The 25,283-nt window shown below is 53.9% G+C and overlaps 3 protein-coding genes and 8 non-coding genes across 13 annotated transcripts; 8 read left to right on the forward strand and 3 right to left on the reverse strand.

Annotated features, from left to right (window-relative positions):
- Positions 1-651: 651 nt before the first annotated feature.
- On the reverse strand, positions 652-723 carry trnah-gug (transfer RNA histidin (anticodon GUG)). The gene has a single exon. It is a non-coding gene; the product is annotated as a tRNA-His (tRNA).
- Positions 724-866: 143 nt separating this feature from the next.
- On the forward strand, positions 867-938 carry trnae-uuc (transfer RNA glutamic acid (anticodon UUC)). Its single transcript has one exon. It is a non-coding gene; the product is annotated as a tRNA-Glu (tRNA).
- An 88-nt stretch (positions 939-1,026) lies between these two features.
- Positions 1,027-1,099, forward strand: trnav-cac (transfer RNA valine (anticodon CAC)). The gene has a single exon. It is a non-coding gene; the product is annotated as a tRNA-Val (tRNA).
- Positions 1,100-1,456: 357 nt separating this feature from the next.
- trnad-guc (transfer RNA aspartic acid (anticodon GUC)) lies at positions 1,457-1,528 on the reverse strand. Its single transcript has one exon. It is a non-coding gene; the product is annotated as a tRNA-Asp (tRNA).
- A 1,055-nt stretch (positions 1,529-2,583) lies between these two features.
- trnaf-gaa (transfer RNA phenylalanine (anticodon GAA)) lies at positions 2,584-2,656 on the forward strand. The gene has a single exon. It is a non-coding gene; the product is annotated as a tRNA-Phe (tRNA).
- A 109-nt stretch (positions 2,657-2,765) lies between these two features.
- Positions 2,766-2,838, forward strand: trnav-aac (transfer RNA valine (anticodon AAC)). The gene has a single exon. It is a non-coding gene; the product is annotated as a tRNA-Val (tRNA).
- Positions 2,839-3,329: 491 nt separating this feature from the next.
- trnah-gug (transfer RNA histidin (anticodon GUG)) lies at positions 3,330-3,401 on the reverse strand. Its single transcript has one exon. It is a non-coding gene; the product is annotated as a tRNA-His (tRNA).
- Positions 3,402-3,544: 143 nt separating this feature from the next.
- trnae-uuc (transfer RNA glutamic acid (anticodon UUC)) lies at positions 3,545-3,616 on the forward strand. The gene has a single exon. It is a non-coding gene; the product is annotated as a tRNA-Glu (tRNA).
- A 2,322-nt stretch (positions 3,617-5,938) lies between these two features.
- Positions 5,939-9,316, forward strand: ebp (EBP cholestenol delta-isomerase). Of its 2 annotated transcripts, none has more exons than XM_015345854.2 (5): positions 5,939-6,075; positions 6,974-7,268; positions 7,361-7,397; positions 7,931-8,061; positions 8,390-9,316. In XM_015345854.2, exons 2-5 carry the CDS (start codon positions 6,977-6,979, stop codon positions 8,614-8,616), a joined length of 687 nt encoding a protein of 228 aa, XP_015201340.2. In that variant the 5' UTR covers positions 5,939-6,075; positions 6,974-6,976; the 3' UTR covers positions 8,617-9,316. The 2 variants fall into 2 exon arrangements, with proteins under 2 accessions (XP_015201340.2, XP_015201415.2); XM_015345929.2 differs by lacking the exon at positions 5,939-6,075 and adding an exon at positions 6,102-6,252.
- A 1,447-nt stretch (positions 9,317-10,763) lies between these two features.
- fkbpl (FKBP prolyl isomerase like) lies at positions 10,764-13,871 on the forward strand. Its single transcript, XM_006625373.3, has 2 exons — positions 10,764-11,652; positions 12,471-13,871. The coding sequence occupies exons 1-2, from the start codon at positions 11,296-11,298 to the stop codon at positions 13,179-13,181; spliced, it is 1,068 nt and encodes a 355-aa protein (XP_006625436.2). The 5' UTR covers positions 10,764-11,295; the 3' UTR covers positions 13,182-13,871.
- Positions 13,872-14,907: 1,036 nt separating this feature from the next.
- On the forward strand, positions 14,908-24,205 carry tbc1d25 (TBC1 domain family, member 25). 2 transcript variants are annotated; one of them, XM_069185152.1, is made up of 8 exons: positions 14,908-15,144; positions 15,414-15,607; positions 16,535-16,644; positions 17,573-17,727; positions 18,142-18,266; positions 18,965-19,153; positions 20,185-20,460; positions 21,123-24,205. In XM_069185152.1, exons 4-8 carry the CDS (start codon positions 17,640-17,642, stop codon positions 22,728-22,730), a joined length of 2,286 nt encoding a protein of 761 aa, XP_069041253.1. In that variant the 5' UTR covers positions 14,908-15,144; positions 15,414-15,607; positions 16,535-16,644; positions 17,573-17,639; the 3' UTR covers positions 22,731-24,205. The 2 variants fall into 2 exon arrangements, with proteins under 2 accessions (XP_069041253.1, XP_015196725.2); XM_015341239.2 differs by lacking the exon at positions 15,414-15,607.
- Positions 24,206-25,283: the final 1,078 nt, after the last annotated feature.

The raw sequence follows: 25,283 nt of genomic DNA on the forward strand, positions 1-25,283 counted from the left end.
CTCGGAAACCTGCAGGAGGTGGGAGGGGTGACTGGGAGACAGTGTTGACCTTCCAAAATAGGGTGTTTACTCTCCAAGATGATATTTGCACATTCTGGAGAGAAGATTTTCTCCACTTTAGTAGCCCGATCTCTTCGATTGCGAGGAGAGGGCTGTAGACTGTGGCGCCGCCTTTCCTGCTCCGTCTATGACAGGAGTCAATCAGTGCACTCCGATAAGGGCACTGGAAGCAGCGGGATTGAACCGGCGAAGCTCAGTGCTGGGCCATTGGGGGCCATTGCCCAGCGTTTCCGTAGTGTAGCGGTAGACCAAGACGAGCTGTCGAGTCAAAAGCAGCGCAGGACCAGCAAGAACAACAGAAAGATCACCACCCAGCGGGGGCCTCCCACTGAGCCCAGGACCTCATCAAGAATCGACTCCAGCAACAGGGCTGGGCGCGTTGTTCCATACTCCGACCACTCTCGGTGTAAACAGCTCCTGCGTTTCCTTTGGTGTAACTGGTTCGTCCTGCATGGCCGACTGTGTAGAACATCCCGAGTAAGTTGTTGAAGAAAACAGAGAAGAGGTTGGAGTGGGCTCTGGAGTTCATCAACGATTGGCTTTTTTTTTTGTCTTCACTCGTGAAGCTAGCAAAAGCAGACGCCCCTATTCTGCCGTGACCCGGATTCGAACCGGGGTTGTTGCGGCCACAACGCAAAGTACTGACCACTATACGATCACGGCGAGTTAGCGAGACACGCACGGCCCTACCCCTGAGTATACCCAGTGTACATCGGCCCTTCGACACTCTGAGTGCCGACTCTCTGATGCGTTTTCTCCACCAAGCAGTTTGCTTGCCTTGAGCACGGGACAGTGTTTCACCGCGCTCCCATATGGTCTAGCGGTTAGGATTCCTGGTTTTCACCCAGGCGGCCCGGGTTCGACTCCCGGTATGGGAAGGTGTCCTTTTGCCTTCTGCCTTCCAAACCATCCGCACCGTGTACTAAGGAGCCGCATTTGGACCACTGGCCGGCGATGTCGCCCAGCGTTTCCGTAGTGTAGTGGTTATCACGTTCGCCTCACACGCGAAAGGTCCCCGGTTCGAAACCGGGCGGCAACAGAGCCGATTTTTTCTCGCCACGCCCACTGTTTGGGGGTTCGCCGAGCGCTGGGGTCGAACATGACCCACTCACCTCGTAGTGCGGCGGGACCTGCCCCGTGCCTGTCGCAGCGCCTCCTGCTTTCACTTCATTGCGCGTCCTGGGGTCGAGCAGCGTGCCGTGCAGAGGCTCCGAAAGCGAGAGCAATGGGAAGGTGCGCGACGATCCGGACAGGCAGTACTCCTCTGTGAAGCGCCGTTCGTTCCCATCGATCTTACAACTAGTAAAAGCAGACGCCCCTGCTCTGCCGTGACCCGGAGTTGTTGCGGCCACAGGGCAAAGGCACTCCTTTCTCTGAGGAGGTAGAAAAAGAGCGACTCCCCGTCGGGGAATCGAACCCCGGTCTCCCGCGTGACAGGCGGGGATACTCACCACTATACTAACGAGGAAGACGTCACTCTCCCTGACCCCCGGCATTGTGTCCCTACCCACAGCGCTAGAAGCCGGCAGTGGGTTTCGCCAGTCGTGCTGTGATTCCTTTACGGAGCACAAAGTTGTAAGATCAGCGAGAGATCACAGCCGACCAACTCGGACTGACTTGCTTTTGACGTTTTTCAAAGCGTTCTCTGTGCACGACTGCGCCGCCTAGCACATCCAAACGGGTTGCACAACTTTGAACTAGCAAATGCAAGAGGGCCAAGACGCAGCCACAATTCCCACCCCTTAATCAATTCGACCTAAAACCAATTCTCATCAATTTCCCTACGGGATGAATAAAGTATTATCTATCTATCTAAGCCCCCTCTCTCTTAGCTCAGGTTGGATCTGTCTCCCAAAAGCACACACACCAGTGTCGTTGAGGTGCTCTTCTTCATTTCTAAGGGCAACGTCAACATTCACTCCTACCCCGGGAAAAGAAAAGACGGCGTCCGCAGCAACAACAGCTCCAGTCTCTGCACAGGAGCCCCGCTCCGCTGCCCCGTCTCCTCTGCTCTGCGGCTCCTGCGGACTGGAGTCCTGCCTGGAGCCGTGTCCCAGGGCTCCTGGGAGGAAGAGAGAGCCCCCTCCCGTTAGCCACTCCCACTCGGGGGCTCTTCCACGCTCTCTGTGAGGGGCAGGGCAGGTGTGTCCAGTAGCTTATCGTGCAGAAGCCGGGGGCGTCGGAGAGCTGTGATCGTCCAGACCTTGAGGTGTCACCTCTTTGTCTGCTCTCCCGCTCCGCCCCAGGTCTGGTCCAAAGTGGCTCGGCAACCCCTCACACCTCCACGTGTCACAAGCTCGGGTGTGGTCGTTAGACACCTGTGGGGTGTAGTTCTGTTCTTGCTAATTGTTTCCTGCCCGTGGCAGGCAGGAGTCCACGCGAGCTGGACGGAGCTCAGAGGGCGCAGCTGGGTGGGTGGCTTTCCTTCTGAGGGACGTTCCTGCAACACGCTCCCGCTCCTCTTGGTGCGCTCATGCCGCAACACAGGAAGGCTGGAGCGGGTGGCCTTAGGTAGAGAACACCGCCGAAATAGCTCAGTTGGGAGAGCGTTAGACTGAAGATCTAAAGGTCCCTGGTTCGATCCCGGGTTTCGGCATTTTGTTTCATCGCGCCCTCTGGTCCTCTCTCCAGCGCCCCCTGCCTCAAGTGACGCTTATCTTGCACAGCCCGAAACACAAACTTGACACCGGCAGCAGCACGTACAGGTTTCCGTAGTGTAGTGGTTATCACGTTCGCCTAACACGCGAAAGGTCCCCGGTTCGAGACCGGGCGGAAACAGCCTCTTTTGGCACGCCCCTGTGCTTCGCAAGGGTCTTGAGCGACGGGCCGCTTGTTCCCAATGTTTCCGGTGCCTTCGTGCACTCTTGTACCGAGCGCACGTTCCTTCTGTACGCAGAGCCGACCGTTTGCAATTTGGCCGTGCGGACAGACCAAGACGAGCTGTCGAGTCAAAAGCAGCGCAGGACCTGCAAGAACAACAGAAAGATGACCACCCAGCGGGGGCCTCCCACTGAGCCCAGGATCTCATCAAGAATCGACTCCAGCAACAGGGCTGGGCGCGTTGTTCCATACTCCGACCACTCTCGGTGTACAGCTCCTGCGTTTCCTTTGGTGTAACTGGTTCGTCCTGCATGGCCGACTGTGTAGAAGATCCTTAGTAAGTCGTTGAAGAAAACAGAGAAGAGGTCGGAGTGGCCTCTGGAGTTCATCAACGATTGGCTTTTTTTTGTCTTCACTCGTGAAGCTAGCAAAAGCAGACGCCCCTATTCTGCCGTGACCCGGATTCGAACCGGGGTTGTTGCGGCCACAACGCAAAGTACTGACCACTATACGATCACGGCGAGCTAGCGAGACACGCACGGCCCTGCCCCTGAGTATACCCAGTGTACATCGGCCCTTCGACACTCTGAGTGCCGACTCTCTGATGCGTTTTCTCCACCAAGCAGTTTGGTTGGCTTGAGCACGGGACAGTGTTTCACCGTGCTCCCATATGGTCTAGCGGTTAGGATTCCTGGTTTTCACCCAGGCGGCCCGGGTTCGACTCCCGGTATGGGAAGGTGTCCCTTTTGCCTTCTGCTTTCCAAAGCACCCTCACCGTGTACTAAGGAGCCGCATTAAGACCACTCGAACGCTTACCAAACGTCTGAGAAGAGGGGCGCTTGTTTCCATGCGGTTGATCTTCATCTCTGAGTCAACCCACTTTAACAGTGAGTAAATCCTGACCTCTTGTGGTGTTGATCTGTAATGCATGTGGTGGCCCAAGCACTCCTAAGCATCTTCATCAGGCTGTTGTCCTACGGCGCGCTGTTCCTACGATCACAGTGGAGCTGTGTACTGTATGTCATATCAATAACGTGATTATTACTTGAATAATAAGTGTATTATGATATATCCCTCTGCTTGCTATTCTTAATGATCCATGATGAGTGAGACATTTTTGTTTGTACGCTATTTATTGTATTTACTACAGAATTTATAGTTCCAAACCACCCGGCTACATCAGAAATCAGATTGTGCCTTGACCGTGACAGACGACCGTGGGTTATACACAGCCTCAAAACTGTCTGATCCCCACAGCAGGCATCCCATACTTCCAGCACAGATCCGCTCACTCTCGCGGGCACTTGGTTCCGGGTTCCAGGGGAGTGTTGAATCGGGTCAACTCACGGGGTGGAGGTGATCTCCGATCCGGACAGAATCCAGAACCCGTTCAACACCCCCGGCGCCGTGGAAACTCAAGGGCGTTTTCTATCACAACCCCCCAGTAAACCAGCTCCTCAGAGTTCTTATTTACAGGCCTTTCAGCTTCGGGTCCGAAACCGTCCTGCTGCTGAGCCGCGTTCAGAGGCCCTGGTTGTGTTGGGGACTCACGCACCCCTGGGTCCCAGTCCCTGCTGTGACTCTCGCTCACACTACCAGCTAGCCCCCTAGAGCCCCACCCTTCAGTGGCTGTTCTGCATGTCTGTAATTACTCTGAACTCCTGCAGCTCGTTCAGCCCCCATACTGCTGCCTCACCGTGAGGTCGCACCCGGCATCAGTGCCTGACACAGTCCTGCCAGTAGGGATGTGCTCTGTATCTGTCACCTACTCCAGCTATATGAATATTACTGGTGGTGATGGAGAGGGGTAGATTATCAATCAGCGCTGATGCTAATAATTGCTTACACTTATATAGCGCTTTTCTGGACACTCCACTCAAAACGCTTTACAGGTAATGGGGACTCCCCTCCACCACCACCACCAATGATGCGACGGCAGCCATAGTGCGCCAGAACGCTCACCACACACCAGCTCTCAGTGGGGAGGAGAGCAGAGTAATGTAGCCAATCCATAGAGGGGGGATTATTAGGAGGCCATGATTAGTAAGGGCCAATTGGAAATTTGGCCAGGACGCCAGGGTTACACCCCTACTCTTTTCGAGAAGCGCCCTGGGATTTTTAATGACCACAGAGAGTCAGGACCTCGGTTTTACGTCTCATCCGAAGGACGGCGCCTGTTTACAGTATAGTGTCCCCGTCACTATACTGGGGCATTAGGACCCACATGGACCTCAGGGTGAGCGCCCCCGACTGGCCCCACTAACACCTCTTCTAGCAGCAACCTTAGTCTTTCCCAGGAGGTCTCCCATCCAGGTACTGACCAGGCTCACACCTGCTTAGCTTCAGTGGGTTGCCAGTTGTGAGTTGCAGGGTGATATGGCTGCTACCATGCCTATTACTAGCAAAACTAGGAAATCAGCGCTTTCTCACACAAAGATGGACTGATGCATAGAGTATTAGACATAAGAGCACTTATAAACTCTGAGGGGAGACTGCTCGGCCTCATCACGCCCGTGAGGTAGTTAATGGTCAGAGACAGGGCTGCACCCAACAACCACATTCCTCCGCGAAAACAAGCACCTCCTGTTCTCGGTTTTCAAAGTGTACCTCTATCCAGACCATTGTATCCTATGCACTGAACACCTTCAAGGAAAATCCAATGTCCCATTTTGAAACCTGGATATTTTTATTACCGCTTTCACGGGACGCGACCTCTGCACACACAATCCAGCACAGCTAGCTCAGCGCCCAAGTGCGCTGCCATGACGACCAGGCATGTTCCGAGCCGTCCAACCAATCCGCATGATCGGACGGTCCTCTCGTGCCACTCTCACCGCCTGTTCTGCACTCTGGTTGGGCAAACCTCTGGAAGGACCCGCCCATCCGGAGGCGTGCCAAGGTAAAGAGGAAGAGCGGCTGCCTCTTCGCTCTGACTGGCTAATTCCAGCTCGAACAACCTTCTTGCAGCACATAATTGGTGCAAATAATTGTCAGTCCACAAAGTTCCTGTCTGATTGGACAACATACTCGGGGCCTCGGCGTGAGGAGGCGTTCCCCCAGTGTGCCGAGAGAAATTAATTTAGTGCGGTAAGCGCAGGGCAAGGAGAGAGGCGGTTGAGACAGTTTATACATTTCTGTTAACATTGCCGAGAGAGAAGAAGAGACATTCGGTCATTAAACTGCGGTCATCATACGGTGAGTTCACATTGTGCTAGTCATAACGTCACTTATTGCTCAAACAGCAGAAGGGAAAGGACTCGTTATGTTTATCAAGTACAGTAGCGAAGATACACACTGAGCCAGATATGTTGGTGGTTAAACAGAATCGGTTTCTCCACTGCGGCTGACTGGACAGAGACACACGAATACGAGGTAGGTGAACGCATAGACAGAGCTAGGATAGCATTTGGGATATTTTTCTTAAGGATGAATATGAGTAGCAGGTTGATAACAGCTAACGGATGGAGGTGAAGTGAACGAGTTTTGGCGGATCTGCAGAATGGCTCTTTAAACGAGGTGCTTTAGGCTCATGTAATGATCTCTCGGGAGAAGGCCTGTTTCATCCACGAACTGGACCATAAAGACAAGGCGGTGAAGCTCATGTCGTATGTCCAGAGGCGACCCTAGAGTGGGCTGATTCCCTGTGGCTGCACAAGGACAAAGTTCCTCAGTCTGTCACAGTTCCAGATTGGGCTGGAGTAGTGCGCAGGAGCACACTGGTTACCAGACAACCAGGATTAGGCTACCATTTGCTAACTACTGGACAGTGTCCTTGATCCCACGGTTAGTCCCATGGGAACACCCCAGTGCCGGTGATGCTGTGCCAGGCTGCTGCGACACCGGTTCTCCGGGCCCCAGTGTCTGCTGGGCCTCGGTCCGGCTCAGCTCTCCCTGTCTCTCCCGGACCCTTGGCTGAGTGGATCATGCAATCAGGAGCTCGTACTGGAAGACGCGGAGTCATCTGGCAGGGCTGCTGGGGAGGATGACTGGCTTGTTGCAGGAACACGGGGCTCCAGCAGAAGCAGCAGAGCTGGGTGTGCTTTGCACTGAGGATCTCCCCCTCTCCCCCTCTCCCCCTGTCCCATGTCCACAGGTCATGGAGAAGGCGGGGCCGGAGCACCCATATTGGCCGCGGGACCTGTCCGTTCCGGGATACACGCCCAACGACCGCTCGGTGGCCGAGATCCTGGCGTTCCTGTTCTCGGTGTCGGGGGTGCTGCTGGTGGGCACCTGGTGGGCGACGGGCCGGGCCGGGGGACTGAGCGGCGGGCGCAGGCTGGCGCTGTGCTGGTTCGCGGTGTGCGGCTTCGTTCACGGCGTCATCGAGGGCTGGTTCAGCCTGAACTACCGCAGCCTGCCCTCGGACCAGTCCTTCCTGTCCCAGCTGTGTGAGTGCAGCCCTGCCGGGCCTCTCATGATCCACCACACTCTGACTGCAGCTCTCGCCTGCTCATTCCTCTTCTCTTCTGATGTGTTTCAGGGAAAGAATATTCTAAAGGAGACAGCAGATACATCATGTAAGTTATATGTTTTGCTTGGTGTGAATTTCTGGCCCCGGTGTTTGTGTGTCGTGGTCATGTCGGGCTCTGCTGACTGTAGCCCTCCAGTCTCGTTTTGGTTCGAAACAACAGCTGTACGTAGGTCCAAGCTTGGTTCTGGACGGTCCCCCTGCACCGGGACAGCTCTCCCGACGGGACCCTGCTCTCTATAGGCAATCTGAGCATGAGCTGCTGCTGCTGCATCAGAAGGGAGACCTATAGATTCATTCCCCTTGTCTGTGCAGGTGTCTTCAGAAGAAACTGCAGAGCAGAATGTCCCTCCTGGGATTTTTTAGTAATTCTGGGATCCCACACATGACCCAGTGACCGAAAGCGTTGTGGTGTTAGTCTTCACACCCCTGTTGTGCTTCGAACAGACCTCTTTATCCCAGTTGAAGATTTTGGATATCTGTTTCAGTCAGAAGGCACCAGTGCTTTGGCAGCCTGTGTCTTTCCCAGTGTTAAGGGCCCTGCTTCACAGCTGCCTCCCTGTGTCTCCCCGTGTCCCGCAGAGCCGATAACTTCACGGTGTGCATGGAGACGATCACGGCCTGGGCCTGGGGTCCGCTCAGCGTCTGGACAGTCCTGGCCTTCGTCTCCAGCCAGCCGTATCGCTTCGTACTGCAGCTCATCGTCTCTCTGGGTAAGACTGGGATCTGCAGCTTGAGCCACGGCCTCCTCTCTCTGCTCCTGTCGCCCAGCCTCCTCTCTCTGCTTCTCCAGTGTGCATTTAGTAGTAAGAACGTAGATCACGTCCAAAGATTTCTTTTTAATAAGGGAAAAGTCCCAAGGAACTATCATCAAACCCCCATGGATCCTTAACTTGTAAAGATTTGTAATGATAATAACGTAATTTAAACAGCATTTTGTATTTAAAACGCTGTCATGCTCTGGGATGTAAATTGAGAACAGGAATTCATCAGCATGCCAGCAGCATCTGAAACGGTTTTTGCTCGACCCCTGTGCTGCAGGTCAGCTGTACGGCGACGTGCTGTATTTCTACACGGAGTACCGCGACGGCTTCTCTCACAGCCAGCTGGGACACCCCCTGTATTTCTGGTTCTACTTCGTCTCCATGAACGCGCTGTGGATCGTCATTCCCTGCCTGCTCATCCTGGACGCCTGGCGGCACCTCAGTGTGGCTCAGGCCCTGTCGGACCGGGCCGGGGGAGCCCGCGGACGGCCCAAGAGAGAGTAGTGGAGGGGCCGCGGTGACGCAGCACAGCGGTGTCACGCCGGGGCTGGACTCCGTTCCCTGTCCCCCTGCGGAGACAGCTGGTCATATAACTAATCCAGATGAACAGGTTGTCTCTGATAGAAGATACCAGTAAACACTGAGGGAGTAGCTCAGGGCTGAAAGTTAACCATTCCGTCACAAAACAATGATTTCTGAGCGTCTGAAAGGGGGGTCGATTGTCTCTCTTTATATTGTGTCATGTGAGACTACTGTATATTTCAGATGATGCAGAAAACACTGTGTGCTGTTATCTGAAGGTCTTTCCAGATGTTTAGCCTTGAGATGTGAGCGCCTGTGATCTGATTCCCCAGTGAGTGAACAAGACTGTGCGACACTGTATTTCCTCCCCTTCTGGACTTCCTGCCTGCCACCACGTTCCCCAGAAGCTGCTTTGTTAAATGATGAGTTGGCAGAAATCCCCATGAGAGTCAGCAATCTGTGCTCTGAGCCCTTGGCTAAAGGAGATGTCACAGCTGAAGAATAAGGTGAATGAAATGGGAAATAACCTGTGTGCACAAACCGTCATCTCCCGGCACAGGGAGACGCAGTGCTGTCCTCTCTGGTGGTGTCTGTCTGTGCTGGTTTGTCATCTTCAGGGCAATGTGCCTGTTTTAATTTTGCAGTCCGTGGAGGACAATAAAATCTATTGATTTTTTCAAAATGTGTCCGTTTCTTGCTGTATTACACTGGCCTTGGCCGTGTGTTTCTTGAGATAGTGTCCGGGGCACTGGGGATTCTGGGTACAGAGGGGCCTGCCCTCTGACTGCAGCTGCTCTGAAGGCCTGTGGGAAGGGTTAACATACATGACAGCAGTGACTACGTTAGGTAAAACAAGCCGCCACTTAAAATCTTGTTTGAGGACATCTACTATCTCATTTAACCCTGTATACTTCACTACCACAATTCAACTTTTTTCATAAACAAATTTCTTTAAAACAGGGATTGATTGAACTGTATGGATGGTATCTTAAACAACTGAAATATTTCTATGAAACAGGGCGAATAGAGGTCTTTAAATAGGCCCAGTTTCATTAGGATTTTTAGCGGTGGATTTTGATATTCTATTACACCGAATGTCCTGTTTAAATGTTAAAGTAAAGGGGAGAGCTGATAACTGGTCCCAGTGTAACCAGCTAGCTAGCGTTCTGTTCACCAGTAATGACAATGGAAAAATGTGAGACGCCTGCAACCTAAAATTTTCAGGACAGGCTATTATTATTTCTCATTGTAGTTTATATTAATCTCTCAGCTGTCTTTCGGGTGAGATGTTAAACCGAGGCCTTGACTCTCAGTGCTCATTACTCGGCCTTTACTACGGCCTCACACTGTCCCCATGTATTCTTGCTTGCACTGGCCCTGCGATGGCCTGGCGCCCCGTCCAGGGTCTACCCTGCCGTGCGCTCGTTGCTTGACGGGTAGGGATCCCGTACGATACAAAGCGGTTTGGGAAATGACACGACACGACATTACTCAGCCACATCACCCTGCAACTCACAACTGGCAACCCACTGAAGCTAAGCAGGTGTGAGCCTGGTCAGTACCTGGATGGAAGACCTCCTGGGAAAAACTAAGGTTGCTGCTGTGACGGGGACACTATACTGCAAACAGGCGCCGTCCTCCGGATGAGACGTAAAACCGAGGTCCTGACTCTCTGTGGTCATTAAAAATCCCAGGGCGCTTCTCGAAAAGAGTAGGGGTGTAACCCCGGTGTCCTGGCCAAATTTCCAATTGGCCCTTACCAATCATGGCCTCCTAATAATCCCCCTCTATGAATTGGCTACATTACTGTGCTCTCCTCCCCACTGATAGCTGATGTGTGGTGAGCGTTCTGGCGCACTATGGCTGCCGTCGCATCATCCAGGTGGATGCTGCACATTGGTGGTGGTGGAGGGGAGTCCCCATTACCTGTAAAGCGCTTTGAGTGGAGTGTCCAGAAAAGCGCTATATAAGTGTAAGCAATTATTATTATTATTATTATTATTACTCGCTCAGCAAGGTCGCTCGGTCCTGTGTTTCTGTCTTTCCGAGTCTGGCCGCTAGATGTCAGTGCGGTGACGCCGGTTGCCGTTGCTAGGAGCCACGACAGCTGAGTTCCTGTTGTCCGTGTCGACGTCACCGGAAGTGCGGCGACAGGGAAATTGCACGGTGCTGCAGGGAGACGGCGGCAGGTGAAGATTGGAGTTAAATTCATTTCATTCAAAATGCAGAATGGTTATTGTAAAAAGGGAGGATTTAATTAGGCTATATTCCTAGCCGCTTGTGCACATTTGAGTGAGTTTTAGTATCAGAGATAAAATGATGAGCACAAAACAGAGAAAAAGTTCTAATTGGTGTTCTGTAGAGTATATGCAGTCAGTTGTTTTTCCCGATCTATCCCTTCTTGTGATAAATGCTGAAGACACCGTTGCTGAATTACTTGCCCTCAATGAGCTGGCGCTTAGCTTAGTAGCAGCAGCGATCAGTTACTAACGGGCTCCCAGCGACGAGGCGTACAGCCTCACATTCACCCCTGTGGACTGCAGCCGTGCAGGTCTCGTCTGGGCTGGGCCGGCTCCGGTGTGCGGGTACCCCGGCCAGGCTCTCAGTGTGCTGCGCTTGATCCCTCTGTTTCCCGGGCCGCTGCCGCGGGTCGCCCTGAGGATGCAGGGGAGAGGAGCTGCCAGTTCGTGGGTCTCGGTCACCCCCAGCGGGTGGAGGGCGGTGAGCAGGAGGACTCTGGAGAGGGGATCGGGCGTTGAGACCCCCAAGCTGGGCTCGGTGTGCCGAGTCAGGGTCCAGTCCCTGGCAGCGGATGATCCGGGGGCGCAGGCCGACAGGCCGACTGGTGTGGACGCCCAGCAGCGTCAGGAGGACACCCACACTGCGGGGCTCGACGGGAGCCCCTCCTCTGTCCTGCAGGTTCCCCTCAGCGAGTGGGTCGAGCTGCGGCTGGGAGAGGGACAGTGCGACGTCATCGAGGGCTGTCTGGAGAGCATGAGGGCTGGAGGGGTGTGTGAGGTGAGGAGTCCGTCCCCACCAGGACTGACTGCAGGGTCTCTAGCTGGAGGAGTCCGTCCCCAGCAGGACTGACTGCAGGGTCTCTAGCTGGAGGAGTCCGTCCCCAGCAGGACTGACTGCAGGGTCTCTAGCTGGAGGGGTGTGTGATGTGCACAGACAGTCTGGTCCTTCTATTGACAAAGAGAGGATTGCAAGTTTGTATTTTCCAGGTGTGTCTCTGTTATTTGAAATAAGGAAACATTTGTATTTAAATTGCATTGTTTTTATAGTTCATTCCCCATGGGTGTGTGCTTGTTCTAGCAGTGTACATTAACCTGGTAGGAATTATTTGCTCCTTTGAATATGAAAAACATTTGTCATGGAAAGACAGATCGAGGTGTTTGTAAGTCATGGTAACACACGAGTGCACAGTGATAACCGGACCTCTGATATTTAGAATAATGTCTGACATTGAGGATGAATGTGTTAAAAGGTGCACAGACAGATTATCTGGGTGTTAAAGAGGAGGGCAGTCTGTTCACTGGTATTCCTGCTTTCTACTGTAGTTGTAGGCTGTTCCGGTCGTGCTGTGCACTGGGATTCCTCTTTCAAACGGAAGCACTTGTGTGTTTGACTGGGACTAAGAAAACTCGGGGATCTGTGTCCTGTTCTGAGTGGATCAGCTTCTTTCATTCCTTTAGACAGAATGCTGACTAGTCAGAGTCACAATTAGCTTTTGATTTACCTGCTTTCAAACGGTAAATAATCAAACTCTAATTCTTCACAGCGCAGCCGATCGTTGTTAACCTTGTGTCCACACTCTTCCTCTGAAACCACAGCTGCTGGTGACAGCCCTGGACAGCAACACGGGACCCGAGGGGCGAGTGGCGCAGCGGGGCGGAGGTCAGGGGGCGCAGCCTGGGTGGCGGGACGGGGCGCCTCCTCCCCCCTGCCAGCGCCTCCGAGTGGAGCTGCAGTCCTTCAGCCCCGGCCGGGAGTCCTGGGAGATGAGCCTGCCGGAGAAGTGGGCCTGGATCAGGGCTCACAAGCAGAGGGGCGGCGAGAGGTTCCGGGCGGGGGACGTGTGGGGGGCCGCCGACTGCTACGGCAGGGCGCTGCGGCTGCTGGCCACCCTGAGCAGGGGGGGGGCGGGAGCCAGCGGTGCGCTGGGCTCGAGCCCGGACGATCAGGGGGACGAGGACAAAGCCACCGAGGGCCAGATCGTCTCGGAGGGGGAGTACCGGAGGGTCAGGTCCGAGCTTCACGCCAACATGTCCCTGTGCCAACTCAAGCTCGGCCAGCCTCACAAGGCCAGGGTCAGCGCTGCTCAGGCCACGGAGCTGGATCCGGCCAGCACCAAGGCCTGGTTCCGCCTGGGGCTGGCTTGCTCCGAGCTGGGGGAGCTGGATGCGGCCAGGACCGGACTCACAAGGGTTCTAGAGCTGCAGCCCGGCTCGGCGTCGGCCCTGAGGGCTCTGAGAGACATCGAGGCCAGAGAGAAGGCGATCAGCTGCCAGCTGGGCCGCGCGCTCAGCAAGATGTTCACCTAGAGGAGACGGGTGCAGGCAGGCGGCAGCCCGTCACACAGACGCTGGAGCATCGCCATTGGCTTAGCGTTGAGCTCCTGTACAGATCACACAGACTGCAAACCGCAAATACCACAAAAGAACAAGTAAAGGGTTTTTCCATGTTGAAAAGAGAAGAAAAGAAACGCAACGTTTCAGCTGTGGAGCCTTCTTCAGGTGTCGCACACACCTCCATGGAATAAGTGTTTACTTGTTCCTTTGCAGACTATGCATGCTGACGCATATCCCTGCTTGAGCTACTTCAGCGAGTACTGCATTAATGTGTCCTGTTTAGCACGAGCAGCGCTGTTTGCATTGTTTGTGTCATATGTAATGAGTCTCTCAGTCTACAAGGCCGCTTACAGTGGAGGTGTTAAACAGTCCTGTGTGCTCCAGTGAGTGGCTCTAGAGAAGTGTGGGACAGGACTGCATCCTGCTGAGCCCCCACTGCTGGGCACTGCTGACGGAGAGACTCTTCTGATCCAGTCCAACACTGAAATATGCCACACTGCTTACAAAGACGTTGAAAGTAATTAGAAAGTGTCTGTCTTTCTGCATGGAGCATTACAAACACCCAGAGATACAGTCCTGTATAAGGTGCCATTACTGGTATACTTTTATAACTGTGGTAGTGCAGTTAACCTTGTGTGTAATAAAGATATCGATTGGAGCTAAGACTTGAGTAATTTTCTTTATTATAAGTGGGTTGAATTAGAGTCACGGAAGGACGCGTTCATGGAGAGTTTGTAAGTGTGCAGTTTGTGTTAACGTGTTCAGGTGCTGCAGCGCTGTGCCCTGCTGCAGTGAGGTTGGGCTTGGGGTCACAGGCTGGTGGGGATCTTCCTGAACCAGCTGCTGGGCGTGAGGCTGGCGTGATGAGGCACTGGGACTGGGACTGGGACAGGAAGCTGTGTTTGTGCTCGTCATGGCGGGGCTGCTGGACGAGTGCAGGAAGCCCCGGGACCCGACCACCCGAACCCGCCGGACAGTCACAGCAGCGGCAGTCTGTACACAAACGCGCACAGAGCCCTTCGGAAAGATCAACGCGCGTTCTGCGCCATCGGTGAACCAGATCTCCCCCGCAGCCCAACATGCCAGCAAATTGGCTTCTGATGCCGGTTTCGATGCAATGTTTCATATTTACAATTGATAAAATATACCCTTCGATATCGGATCAGTTATTTCAACAATAAAGCAGTGTTCAGTCTTTCTGTTTCTAACTGCACACCAGAGCAATCTGAAGGAGAAACTGCAGGAGCTCCTCTGAGCTGATGTCCAGGTGTCCGTGTTTCTGGGTCTTTCCCAGAAGACCACTGGGAGCCGCTCCTGTCCCGGACAGAGTCTGAGTCTCATTTCCCCTGTCTCTGCTTCTGCATATTCTTGTCAGAAAAATAAACATCGATCCTTTCTACTCTAAAGACAGCTTTAAGCTTTGCTTAAACTTCCAAAGGTCCCGGTCAGTATTTCTGTGATTGAAAGTGTCGGTATGGTAATGACTGTGATTCTTTTAGAAAGTCAGTTCTGAGACAGGTGTAGTATAGAGGTAACAGCAATTCTGTAGACTCAGGGGCAGCTGGTTCAGGTGTGTGACTACAGGGCTGTCATGCGGGCTGACAAGGACTGGAGTCTCAGTCCACGTGTTTGCGTCGGGAGCTCCGTCCCTTTAAACCCTCGGCCCGCGCGCGCGCCGCGGTTCCTGAATGATGTAATGCCAGTGACGTCACATCCTGGAGAGCGAGGAGGAGGCGGCCCGACGCAAACAGCTGTGGGCCAACATGACACAGTGAGGTTTCTGTTTTCAAAAGAAGGAGAAAAAAAAAACCCACGGAATTAAGGAGCCGGCAGGTTAAAGAGCGAATCGAGATCAGCATCGTCGCGGCGGTGAGCGCGGCCGCTGGGCGCCATGGCGGGCGAGGAGGAGAGGGGGGTCGTGCGAGTCCGGGTAAAGGTGAGAGTCGCCCCGACAATAACTCGCAGTGAGCCCGGGGCAGGCGCCCCCCGCAGCACCCCGAGAGCTGCTGCTGTCCAGCCCGGCCGGCTGTGGCGTGTTGGCTCTGGGCTGTTGTTGTGACCCCATTTGACAGAGGCGACAGCCGCGGTCTCCGGTCAGCCGGTTATACGGTTATGTCTGGAGTGAGCGTCAGGTAAGGCAAGTCAGGGGGAAAAAAAGAGGACCGTTTTAAGTGAATAAGCTGCCATTTTGTCGTTTTGTACCAGCGGCCACATAAAAACGAGGCAGGGCGCGCTTGTCCTGGACACGGAGGGCGAAAGACGACGCAGCCCGCAGTCCTGGGCTGTGCGCGGCGGTGGGGGTCGCCAGCTGCCCGGCTGGCCCTCCGCGGGTCTGGACGAACGGGCAGCTGTGCGGTTGAATTCGGCCCCGGGTACTCCTGAGCAAACTGCCCCTGGAAGTAAGAGCTCAACGCTTTCCTTCTGCGGCCGTGCAGACGAGCAGAGCTGCTCTTGTGTCCGGGAGACTGGACCTGACCCGGCGCAGCGGGGAGCCGGACCGGGGTCAGGTGTCAACAGGGCCCCCTTGTCTTTGTGTCGCTGCACGTGGTACATCCTAGGACAGGTGTTGCCTTGGCAGAAGAGAATATACGGTGCTAAATGAGAGTCAGCTGTGCTTTGAGTTGTGGTTTTAATCAGCGGTGACCCGCAGGGAGACAAACCCAGGACATCCTGACAGGAGTTCGCCTGCAGGTTTGTCTCTTTGCCAAAGGCCAGTCGTGTAGGGCTAGAGCAGACCTTGCTGGCTCTGGCTTGTCTGAGCTGCGCTGCCTTCTCTCCCTCTATGTCCTCTTGTCTCTCCTTACAGCTGTTTATCCAGACATTTTCTAACCTCTGTATCCAATTCAGGGGCGTGGGGGGGGGCAGGAGTGTATCCTGGCAAATGGGCGCAAGTCAGGACACCAGTCCGTCACAGCGCTGACGCACAGAGACACACACACTCGCACCAGGACTGGTGTTCTCAGAAGCCAATTTACCACTTGCATGTCTTTGGACTGTGGGGAAACAACCCACACAAACTTGAGGAGAACATACTAACTCCACACAGGTTGTACCCCAGATCTGAAATTGGCTCCGGGCCTCAGCGCTGTGAGGCAGCAGTGCTCACCACTGTTCCATTGTGCAGCTGTTCAGTGGTATGAAAATGTATTTGCATGTTTCATGCTTTCCTAAATGGGTATACTTAGCTGGGTTGAGTAACACCATTTCTACATTGCAGACCGTTTTGACCGAGTACCTCTCTTGCAAGACGGCGCACGTGAACTGTGCTTGTTTCGCTCTCTCACTCGGCCGGAGCCCCCCTGACTGTGTCTCTCTCTCCCTGGCAGAAGTGTGAGGGTGTCCTGCCTGCGGAGTACCGCTCCTTCGCTGTGGACCCCCAGATCACCTCCCTGGAAGTGCTGCAGCACATCCTCATCCGGGCCTTTGAGCTCAACGGGTCAGCAGGGGGCGCTCGGGGCGAGGGGGCAGGGAGAGGGTCTGTGTGTATGAGGTGTTGGGGAACCCAGCGGATCTCAGAACAAAAGACAGTTTGCAGATAAGAGGAAGGCATTTGGCTCCTCTGCCCCGTCTGTTTTTTGGAAGTTTAAATATGACCTGATCCGGGCGTATCTCGGAAGAAATAATTATCGTTTTTCCTGCTCCTCACATCCCTTTGTGTGGAGTATTCTCGGATGCGAATGTACTTGCGTCCCCTGGTTCAGTGCTGGTTCTGATTGAGTCACTGGGCTGGCAGTGACGTGCAGAAGAGCAGAGTTTGCCTGCGCTCCCTAGTGAGCTCCGTCTTCAGTGAGCTGTAGGTCCCGGAGATTCCAGCCCGTCTGGGAGAACAAGCTCCCAGATGGAAATGAGGCTGCTCCAGCAGTGCGGACAGCTCCGCCTGCCCTGTCCCGCACAGCACAACACCCGGAGCTGAAACCCACTCTGGAACAGTGAGCTCCAGGGACACCGATTGTGTCAGATTTTTTAAGTTAATACATTTTTGGTAGTTAAATAATTAATCATTATAGATATGTTTATAAATGTTAAATGTTGGTTAATTAAGTATTGGTAGAAACTAAAGCTAATCTCTTCAAAACTGTACTTTCTTGTACTCTGTTGCATATGACAGAGTAGATCTTTTTACAGTTAACTACTGTGCAAAGAGAAACCGTTATCACCAGTGTCTATTGCACTGGTGTTACTCTCTCTTACAGGAAACACGTTAACGTGAGTCAGAGTTAAACGCCTTAAGTTGGGTATTGGGCTGAAATTGTTGCTGTGCTTCAGGGCTGAGGTCTCTATGGCATGTTCAGATTGAATTGTTCTGGGGTGTGCAGTGCCCTGCAGCGTGACTGAAGCTCGCTCTCTCCATTACGATCGTTCAGGAAACGGAATTTTGGGATCAGCTATCTGTCGCGGGACAAGCAGGGGGTGGAGGCGTACCTGTCGCTCATGTCGGACTGGGACCTGGACGCGGCCTTCGTCAGCGCTGCCAAGCCCTACCTGCAGCTCAAAATCGAGATCAAGCCCTCCGAAGACAGTGAGAGGCGTCTTCTGCTTGTGTTCGCTTGGCACTTTCTGCCTTTGATTTTGTTAAAAAAAAACCTCCATAGAAAAGCGTCATTTCTTTGTATTTGTGATCCAGTCTCCCGCAACCAGCACGTTGATCTTCTTAGACCTTTATTGATTTTTTTCAGTTAATTTACGAGAACGGTTTTAGAAAATCCTGAGATTTGAGCATGTAATAAGCACAATATAATCCTTTGTCTCTTTGAGACGTTAATACCCAGTGTGAATTGTTGAAATAAATGTAGCACAGCCTGAACTGCCCTCGTGCACATAGTGGTGTGTAAGAGGAGTGGATTACCGGTGCTGCACGCTGTTCGGGGCCGAACACTAATGAAGCTCTGCCAGCTGCCCTCGGCGCTGAAGTTCTTGCTTCCTGCCTCTGCAGGCCCCCTGCTGGAGGACTGGGACATCATCAGCCCCAAGGACGTCATCAGCTCCGACCTGATTCCCGGAGAGCGGCGATCCCTGGCCGCCGCCGCGCTGCCCTTCACGCAGTCCCTGATCTCCCAGGTCAGGGTCACGGGGATTCGGGAACAAGTCTGGTTTCGTCTTCTGGAGCCAGGGGCGGGTGTGACGTGTGAGTGGGGCGTGTGTGTGGTCCGGTCCTGTGGCTGTCGGGCGCCTGTGGACTCTGCAGTGTCGTCGGCCAGATTCAGAGGCTGGCTCTCTCTCCGGTGCTGGAGCTGTGCTGTTGCAGCTGTGGGCTGGGCTTCGTGGGGAAACTCGTGAATAAAGTTTCCTGAAGCTGGAAGAAAACTAAGCTGGTTGACCTTCCTTGAACGTCCGCAAGGGTACAGTGGGAACAGGAGACGCAGCGGCTGGACTTGTGGAGGGTTACCTGTTTCAGGCCTTGCAGACAGAAAAGGTTTCCTTTATTTTCCAGAAATAACGTGTCCAGTTTACTCATGCCAGAGATTTGTTTCATTGATGGTTTTGTTTTGAAACGTGCTTCAGAACAGAATGCCTGCAGTTTTGCTGATTCGTGTCTTTGCAGTTTTGCACATCTCTGGGTGTTGGGTGGCCCTTGTGGTCATGCGTGCAGCCCGCCGCCCTCTTTGGGTTTCCAGCGCTAGACCACGTCAGCAGCTACATCGGAGGAGTGGAATGTCAGAGTAGGATGTTGATTTTAGGGGAGGGAAACTCACCTGTGGAGCTGGCGTGACGCGTGATTCCCCCAGCAGCCTCTGACAGGGTTCTGTGTGCTCCAGGTGGGCCGGACTCTGTCCCGGGTGCAGCAGGCCCTGAGCTGGTCCTATGGAGAAGATGTGAAGCCCTTCAAGCCCCCCCTGAGCGACTCCGAGTTCCACAGCTTCCTGAGCCACCTCGGCCAGCTCACCAGGCCCGAGGAGCTGCGTCTGCGCATCTACCACGGCGGTGTGGACCCCTCCCTGCGCAAGGTAGGGTCCTGGCAGGCAGGGGGAGCTAGTGAGCGCTTCAGAAAGGCAGACCCGCACAGTGAGCTGAGGAGTGCACGACCCGTCTTTTATCTCAGTTTCATCTGAGCTTGATCTTGCTAAGATCTTTGCAAACCCTTTCCGTGTCCAGTATTAACTTTAGAGCCATACACTACATAAACACTTAGTGTGAAGATTGTTTTTAGAACAAAGAATGTGGAGTTTTCATGCTGATCAAATGTATTTGTTGGTATCTTGGTTAATTGATCTTTCATGACAGACCACAGTCCACTTGAGAGACTGTTGCTCAAGCACTGAGTCGGAGCCACTTTATACAGGTGATGAGGTCATTGACGTTCATGTCAAGTTCGGTGGAAGTCACAGGAAAGATCTTTTAATCCCTGCTGAAGAGGGCAGTGACGTTGTGCTGTTGGTGTGTTGGAGGCTGGTGTCTCAGCTGTGCAGCCAGGTGTTGTCTAGGCCGCTGCGATGGACTTGAATATTCTGAAATTCTTGATGAAGGTGATGGTACTTGATGAAAATCTGCTGGGGGTGTGTTGCTCATCAGACTGGAGGGCTGTTGGACACCCGTGGGATGAGTTGGGAAGATAGGTGGCATGTGGGGCCCCGAGCCCAGTGAGTAGCATCCTGTTGGCCCAGGTGCTTCAAGAGGAGATGGAATCCCAGCCGACACGATCTGCTGCCTGGCGGAGAACAGGGATCGCGGACGAGCAGCTTGTGTTGCTTCTCCTCTGGAGCCTCACACACCGCTATCCTGCGACGTTCACGCTAGTCGCTCCCGACATTGGCGAATATAACCCAGTGTCATGCGTTTGCCTCAGTGGCCTCTGTTCAGAGCCATTCCAGTGCACCTCCTCCCAAAAAGAAGGTGTCGTCTTCCTTCCAACCTTGCGATTGTGTTTAGCTGAGAGGTGTTTTGGTTTGTGCCCTGCAAGGGGCCTGCAGGACGAGGTGCGCGTCGCCGGCTGCAGGTTCGAGCAGCGGGGCCCTGACCAGTGTGGCGTCTCCTCCAGGTGGTGTGGCGCTACCTGCTCAACGTCTACCCGGACGGGCTGACGGGCCAGGAGCGCATGGACTACATGAAGAGGAAGACCAGGGAGTACGACCGGCTGAAGGGGGAGTGGGGCGCCCGCACCAGCCCTGAGGACCTGGAGTTCATCCGGGGCAACGTGCTGAAGGACGTGCTGCGCACGGACCGGGCCCACCCCTACTACGCCGGCTCCGAAGACAGCCCCCACCTGGCCGCCCTCGCCGACCTGCTCACCACCTACGCCATCACCCACCCGCAGGTGAGGCCCGCGGGCCCCTGGCGCCGGCCAGCCAGCCTGGGACACGCGCAGAGCAGTGTCTTCTGTGGTCCGAGTCCTTTTTCTCTTACTTCCCACTTGAAAATTTGAGCAAAACCTTCATTGCAGCATTATTATGCTGCATTTCGATTTTCTTTTTCTGGAAAAGCGGTCTGGGTGTGCGGGGAGCACAGTGCCATGGATTCGGAGGCTGCTAGCGATCATTCGGGCGTTTCCGGCGTCTGGAACGCGTTTCGATAACGCCCAGGTTGTTGCTGGAGGTTATGAGGATGGAAGGCGGACAACTGCTCGGGAGAGATGGGTCTGGTGGGCTTCTCTCACCTCAAACCTTTCTTCTGCGCCCCTGCAGTTCGGGGGGAGAAGTGAGAGAACAGGGGAAGCTTCCCGCCTCCCAGCCTTGCTGGTACTGGGCTGCAGGGCAGCTGCTCTGCTTTCAAGTAGCTTCACGCAGGGTTTTATTTCTCAGTTCACTCAGTCTCCCTTTTTAAAATCGCAGCTTGAAAAGGAAATCATTGTCTTTTTGCACAGTAGTGGAGTTTTAGGATGAGGATTAGGACCGCAGTAAGTCTGGGTGGGGGAAGCAGGGGACCCTCTTGTGGCTCCAATCTGAAGTGCCGTGCTCTCCCTCCTGCCCCTCTCCCCAGGTGTCGTACTGCCAGGGCATGAGCGACATCGCCTCGCCCATCTTGGCCGTCATGGACAACGAGGCCCACGCCTTCATCTGCTTCTGCGGCATCATGAAGCGCCTGGAGGGCAACTTCCGGCCCGACGGCCGGCTCATATCGGTCAAGTTCCAGCACCTCAAGCTGCTGCTCCGCTACTCCGACCCCGAGTTCTACGCCTACCTGGTGTCCCGGGGCGCCGACGACCTCTTCTTCTGCTACCGCTGGCTGCTGCTGGAGCTCAAGAGGGAGTTCGCCTTCGAAGACGCCCTGCGGATGCTGGAGGTCACCTGGAGCTCCCTGCCCCCCGACCCCCCCGAGACCGAGGTGGAGCTGCTGGGGCCGGCGCAGGAGGAGGAGGAGGAGGAGGAGGCCGGGCGGCGGCGGAAAGGCGAGCAGAGGCGCAGGCACATGCTCAGGCCCTCTCGGGAGGAGCTGGCTGGCCCGGCGGGCGAGCGGGAGGAGGGGGACGGGGGGAGGCCGCCGCCGGAGGAGCTGGAGTCCAGGGGCCGGGGGGAGGGGGACGAGGAGGGGGACCAGGGGACCCCAGTCTCGATGCCGCAAGCAGAGGAAGGGGAGCAGCAGCAAGCAGGAGGGGGGGGCAGCTCAGCCCCTCCCTTGGGAAAGCAGCCCAGCTTTGGGGAGTTCAAGTACTACAGCGCCCGGCAAGGGGACAGTTTCGACCTGGAGGAAGGGCCCCCCATCTCCCCCGGCTCCCCGCTCCCGGATGGGCGCTCCTCTCTCCCCTCCCGGCAGCCTACAGAGGACAGCGAGGAGGACCCTGGCGAAAGTGACCCCCTGATCAGGCCTGGCGAGAGCATCTCCACTCCTGCCAGCGGCGGGAGACGGTCCCCCAATGGCCAGACCTCTTCCCCCACCTCCTCCCCCTCGCTGGCCAACGGGAGAGTATCCCCGAGCCCACCCGCTGGCAGGCACTCTGTCTCCTCCCCCTCGCTGGCTGGCGGGAGGTTAGCTTCTCCAGCCACACCCACAGGGAGGCCCAGCTCCTCCCCCTGCGTGGCCAGTGGGAGAGTCGGCTCCCCAGCCGCCGCCACAGGGAGATCGTTGGTGTCTTCCCCTGTCTTTTCCGATGGTAGGGCAGGATCCCCATCTACCCCCACGGGGAAGACCCCAATGGCATCCCCTTGCCCTGGGACCAGATCGGCATCACCCAAGACTGCCACCCCATCAACCCCAGTGCCAGACAAAGAGGACAAGCCTGCCCCCACACCTTCCCTCCCCCCTCCGCAGGAGTTCGGCAAGGGCAATCCCTTCATGCTCTTCCTGTGCTTATCCATCCTGCTGGAGCACCGGGACCACATTATCAAGAATAACCTGGACTACAATGAGCTGGCCATGCACTTCGACCGGCTGGTCAGGAAGCACAATCTGAACCGGGTGCTCCAGCGGGCCAAGGCCCTCTTTGCCAATTACCTCCAGAGCGAGGTGTGGGACTCGGAGGAGGGAGACGAGGCCAGCTCTGACTCGCCCGCAGCTCAGACCCCACAGCCTCAGCCTCCTCCCCCAAACCCCAACTCCACCTACAATCTGTCCTCCGTTTACTCGCCTTCCTCCTCTTCTGCCTCCTGACCTTTGACCTGCCCCTCCCCTCTTTCCCCTCAGTTCCCTCCTTTCTTCATGTCTCCCTACGCCCTTCACCCCTCATCCTCAAGGGCCACAATGCGGGGGGCTTCATAGAACTTTTAACATCGTCACCCACTTGGGTTTGGGAGGAGCTGAATTGTGACCGTTAACCGCTACCTTGTTGACGTTCCCAGTTAAAAGTGAGGATCGGAGCTGAGGAACGTTGGCGTCGGACTTCTTTTTTCAAGCCAGTGTTGTAGACGGCCTGCAGTTTCTGGCTTCCACCGCCTTGATATTTTCCCTCTCCTTCAGTTACAATCGTCATTTGATTGTGTTGCTCTTAACGGGGTGTCTGCAATTGAATACCCTTTTCCCGACCCTGGAACAAGACCTGTGTATGACAGTCTTATCCAGGCACGTTGTTTCTGTTGATTGACCAAAGACTCAGCATGGATGTAGACAGTTACTGTTTTCCACTGTTCCCCACTGCTCTTCGTACACAGGCGCCTTCAGCATGTCCAGCAGGACCCAGGGGCTCCACCTGCTCGCGCCTGATCACTGCAGTGCAAGTCAGGTGCTCAGTAGGGAAGCAGTGCTTCTCAGCCCGTCACTGGACATGAGCTGCTGAAAGCCACTCAGCTGCCCAAGTTATTTTTCTACTTTGTCTTGCTCAGTATTTAATAAGAAGTCACCTGCTTAATGGAATGGAAATGAAGGAGAATTTGGAAGAAAATGTTAGCACTGCGTTAGTGGTGTGTATTTTTATCAGATTTACCTGTGTGACTCCATTAATTCTGTTTTTTAAGTTGTTGTGCTGGTGTCACATCTATTTCTGACCCGTCCCAAAGACAATCCTGTATCCCAGTCCGAATGAGAAAGTCAGGAAGCACTTTTAAGTATCGTGCGGGTGTATTTTCTGGCTTTGTGCACACTAGTGTGGGGATCTCTGTGTACTGGAGTGTTTATATTGGTCTGGTCACACTTAATAAAGTGCAATTTGAACCTTTCACGTAAAACGCCGTGATCTAGGAGTTCACAAGACACAGTTCCATACAAGGCACGTAGCAGAAGACTGTCACCCTATCTGTATTTCATCTAAAACAGAAGTTAGACACCCCCATTCAGGTCAACCGGAATAGAGACTGCAAATTAAAGGACAGCTCTCAGTCTGTGTTTATCTTCTTTGTTTGTAGAATATCCTGAAACCTTTTCTTGCATGTTCCAGAGGAATCTGTGTCCTCCACACGACTTGTAAAATTGTGGAACTCTGCGAGCACTCTTGGTGTAAAGAAGTGCCTCATATTTTTTTATCCTAAATCTCCAGTTGTTTCAAGTGTGTTGCTTGTCCCTGGTTTCAGAGTGGCAGGCATTTCAGAGTTCGTTCTGATTCCGCAGACTGGACCTGATATTTCTAAAGCTCCATTTAAGTAGGTTGAGCCTCATATTTGGAGTGTTGGTGATCATTAAACATGTTTGCACGGGCAGTGAGTGAAGTTATTTCCAGATTTTGCCGTGACATGTCTGAGTTTTATATTTAAGAATTACAAAAGCTGCCCAGCAATAAATTAGCAGTGACCAGGTTGTACTATTTGGGTCATTGCAGGAAGTGTCTAAGCACGAAGAGTCACATTTTTCCACTACTAACCAATTTTAAGCAGCAGTGCTTGAACCACAGTCTGAGACCTGCTGTTGTACTTGAGGCCAGTTGGCTGCTGTGTATTATAATGATTCCTGCAGTGTTTGATGGGTCTGGAAGCTGTTGGATCTGTGGCTCACAACCTTCCAAGGATGAATTTCTATGTGTTTTTTTATTGTCTGTTGTTTAGATTGTTACCTATCCTATGGTATCAGATTGTAAAATGTTATGTCACTCACAAGGTTCAGATCATTATCACTCACAGTAAGTGTTCTGATACTCCTAAACTGGTTTGCAAATTGATTCTAGTGAAGGCTGTTTACTATTGTCCGAAGAAATGGCCACAGGCTAAATGGGGCAGTTGTGTTGTGTTCTATACTCATATACTCCCCCACACCTCCTCCTCAGGTTTGAGATTTTTATTTCATTTCTTCACTCTGGTTGTCTCCTCCAAGGCTGTTTTTACAGGGGTTTGCCCTCATCTGGGCAAGTTCTTGTTCAGTTGCAGACCGTGGACAGGAGACTGAAATGCAGGAAACTTACATCTCAGCAGTTTATTTGAGCCCTGTATTGACAAGTCTGCTTTTAAACTGGTGCAAAAACACCAGTCAGATTTGTGAAATTCAGTCCTGCCTTGTCTGGAGCTCAGTAGCTGTGGGCTCTCCCAGCCTTCGTCCTCACATTCCGATGGGGAGCAGAGAGGGACACCTTGCAAAATTCCTAGATCTTTGCAGGCTTTTTTCGCACAAGAATCCTCTGAACTCGCATCTCTCCTGGAAGGATTCTGAAGAGAAATTAGCATATCAATATCTCCAGCCTGTCTCGCAGTGTAGTCAGGGAGGGAGGTACCTGCAGGATGTTGCAGCTGAGATCCGCTCAACTTTGCAAGAGCAGCGACAGAGCCGCCCCTGTTGGAAACTGCT

The sequence above is a fragment of the Lepisosteus oculatus genome, chromosome 2 (genome assembly GCF_040954835.1).
Source record: "Lepisosteus oculatus isolate fLepOcu1 chromosome 2, fLepOcu1.hap2, whole genome shotgun sequence".
Lineage (NCBI taxonomy): Eukaryota > Metazoa > Chordata > Actinopteri > Semionotiformes > Lepisosteidae > Lepisosteus > Lepisosteus oculatus.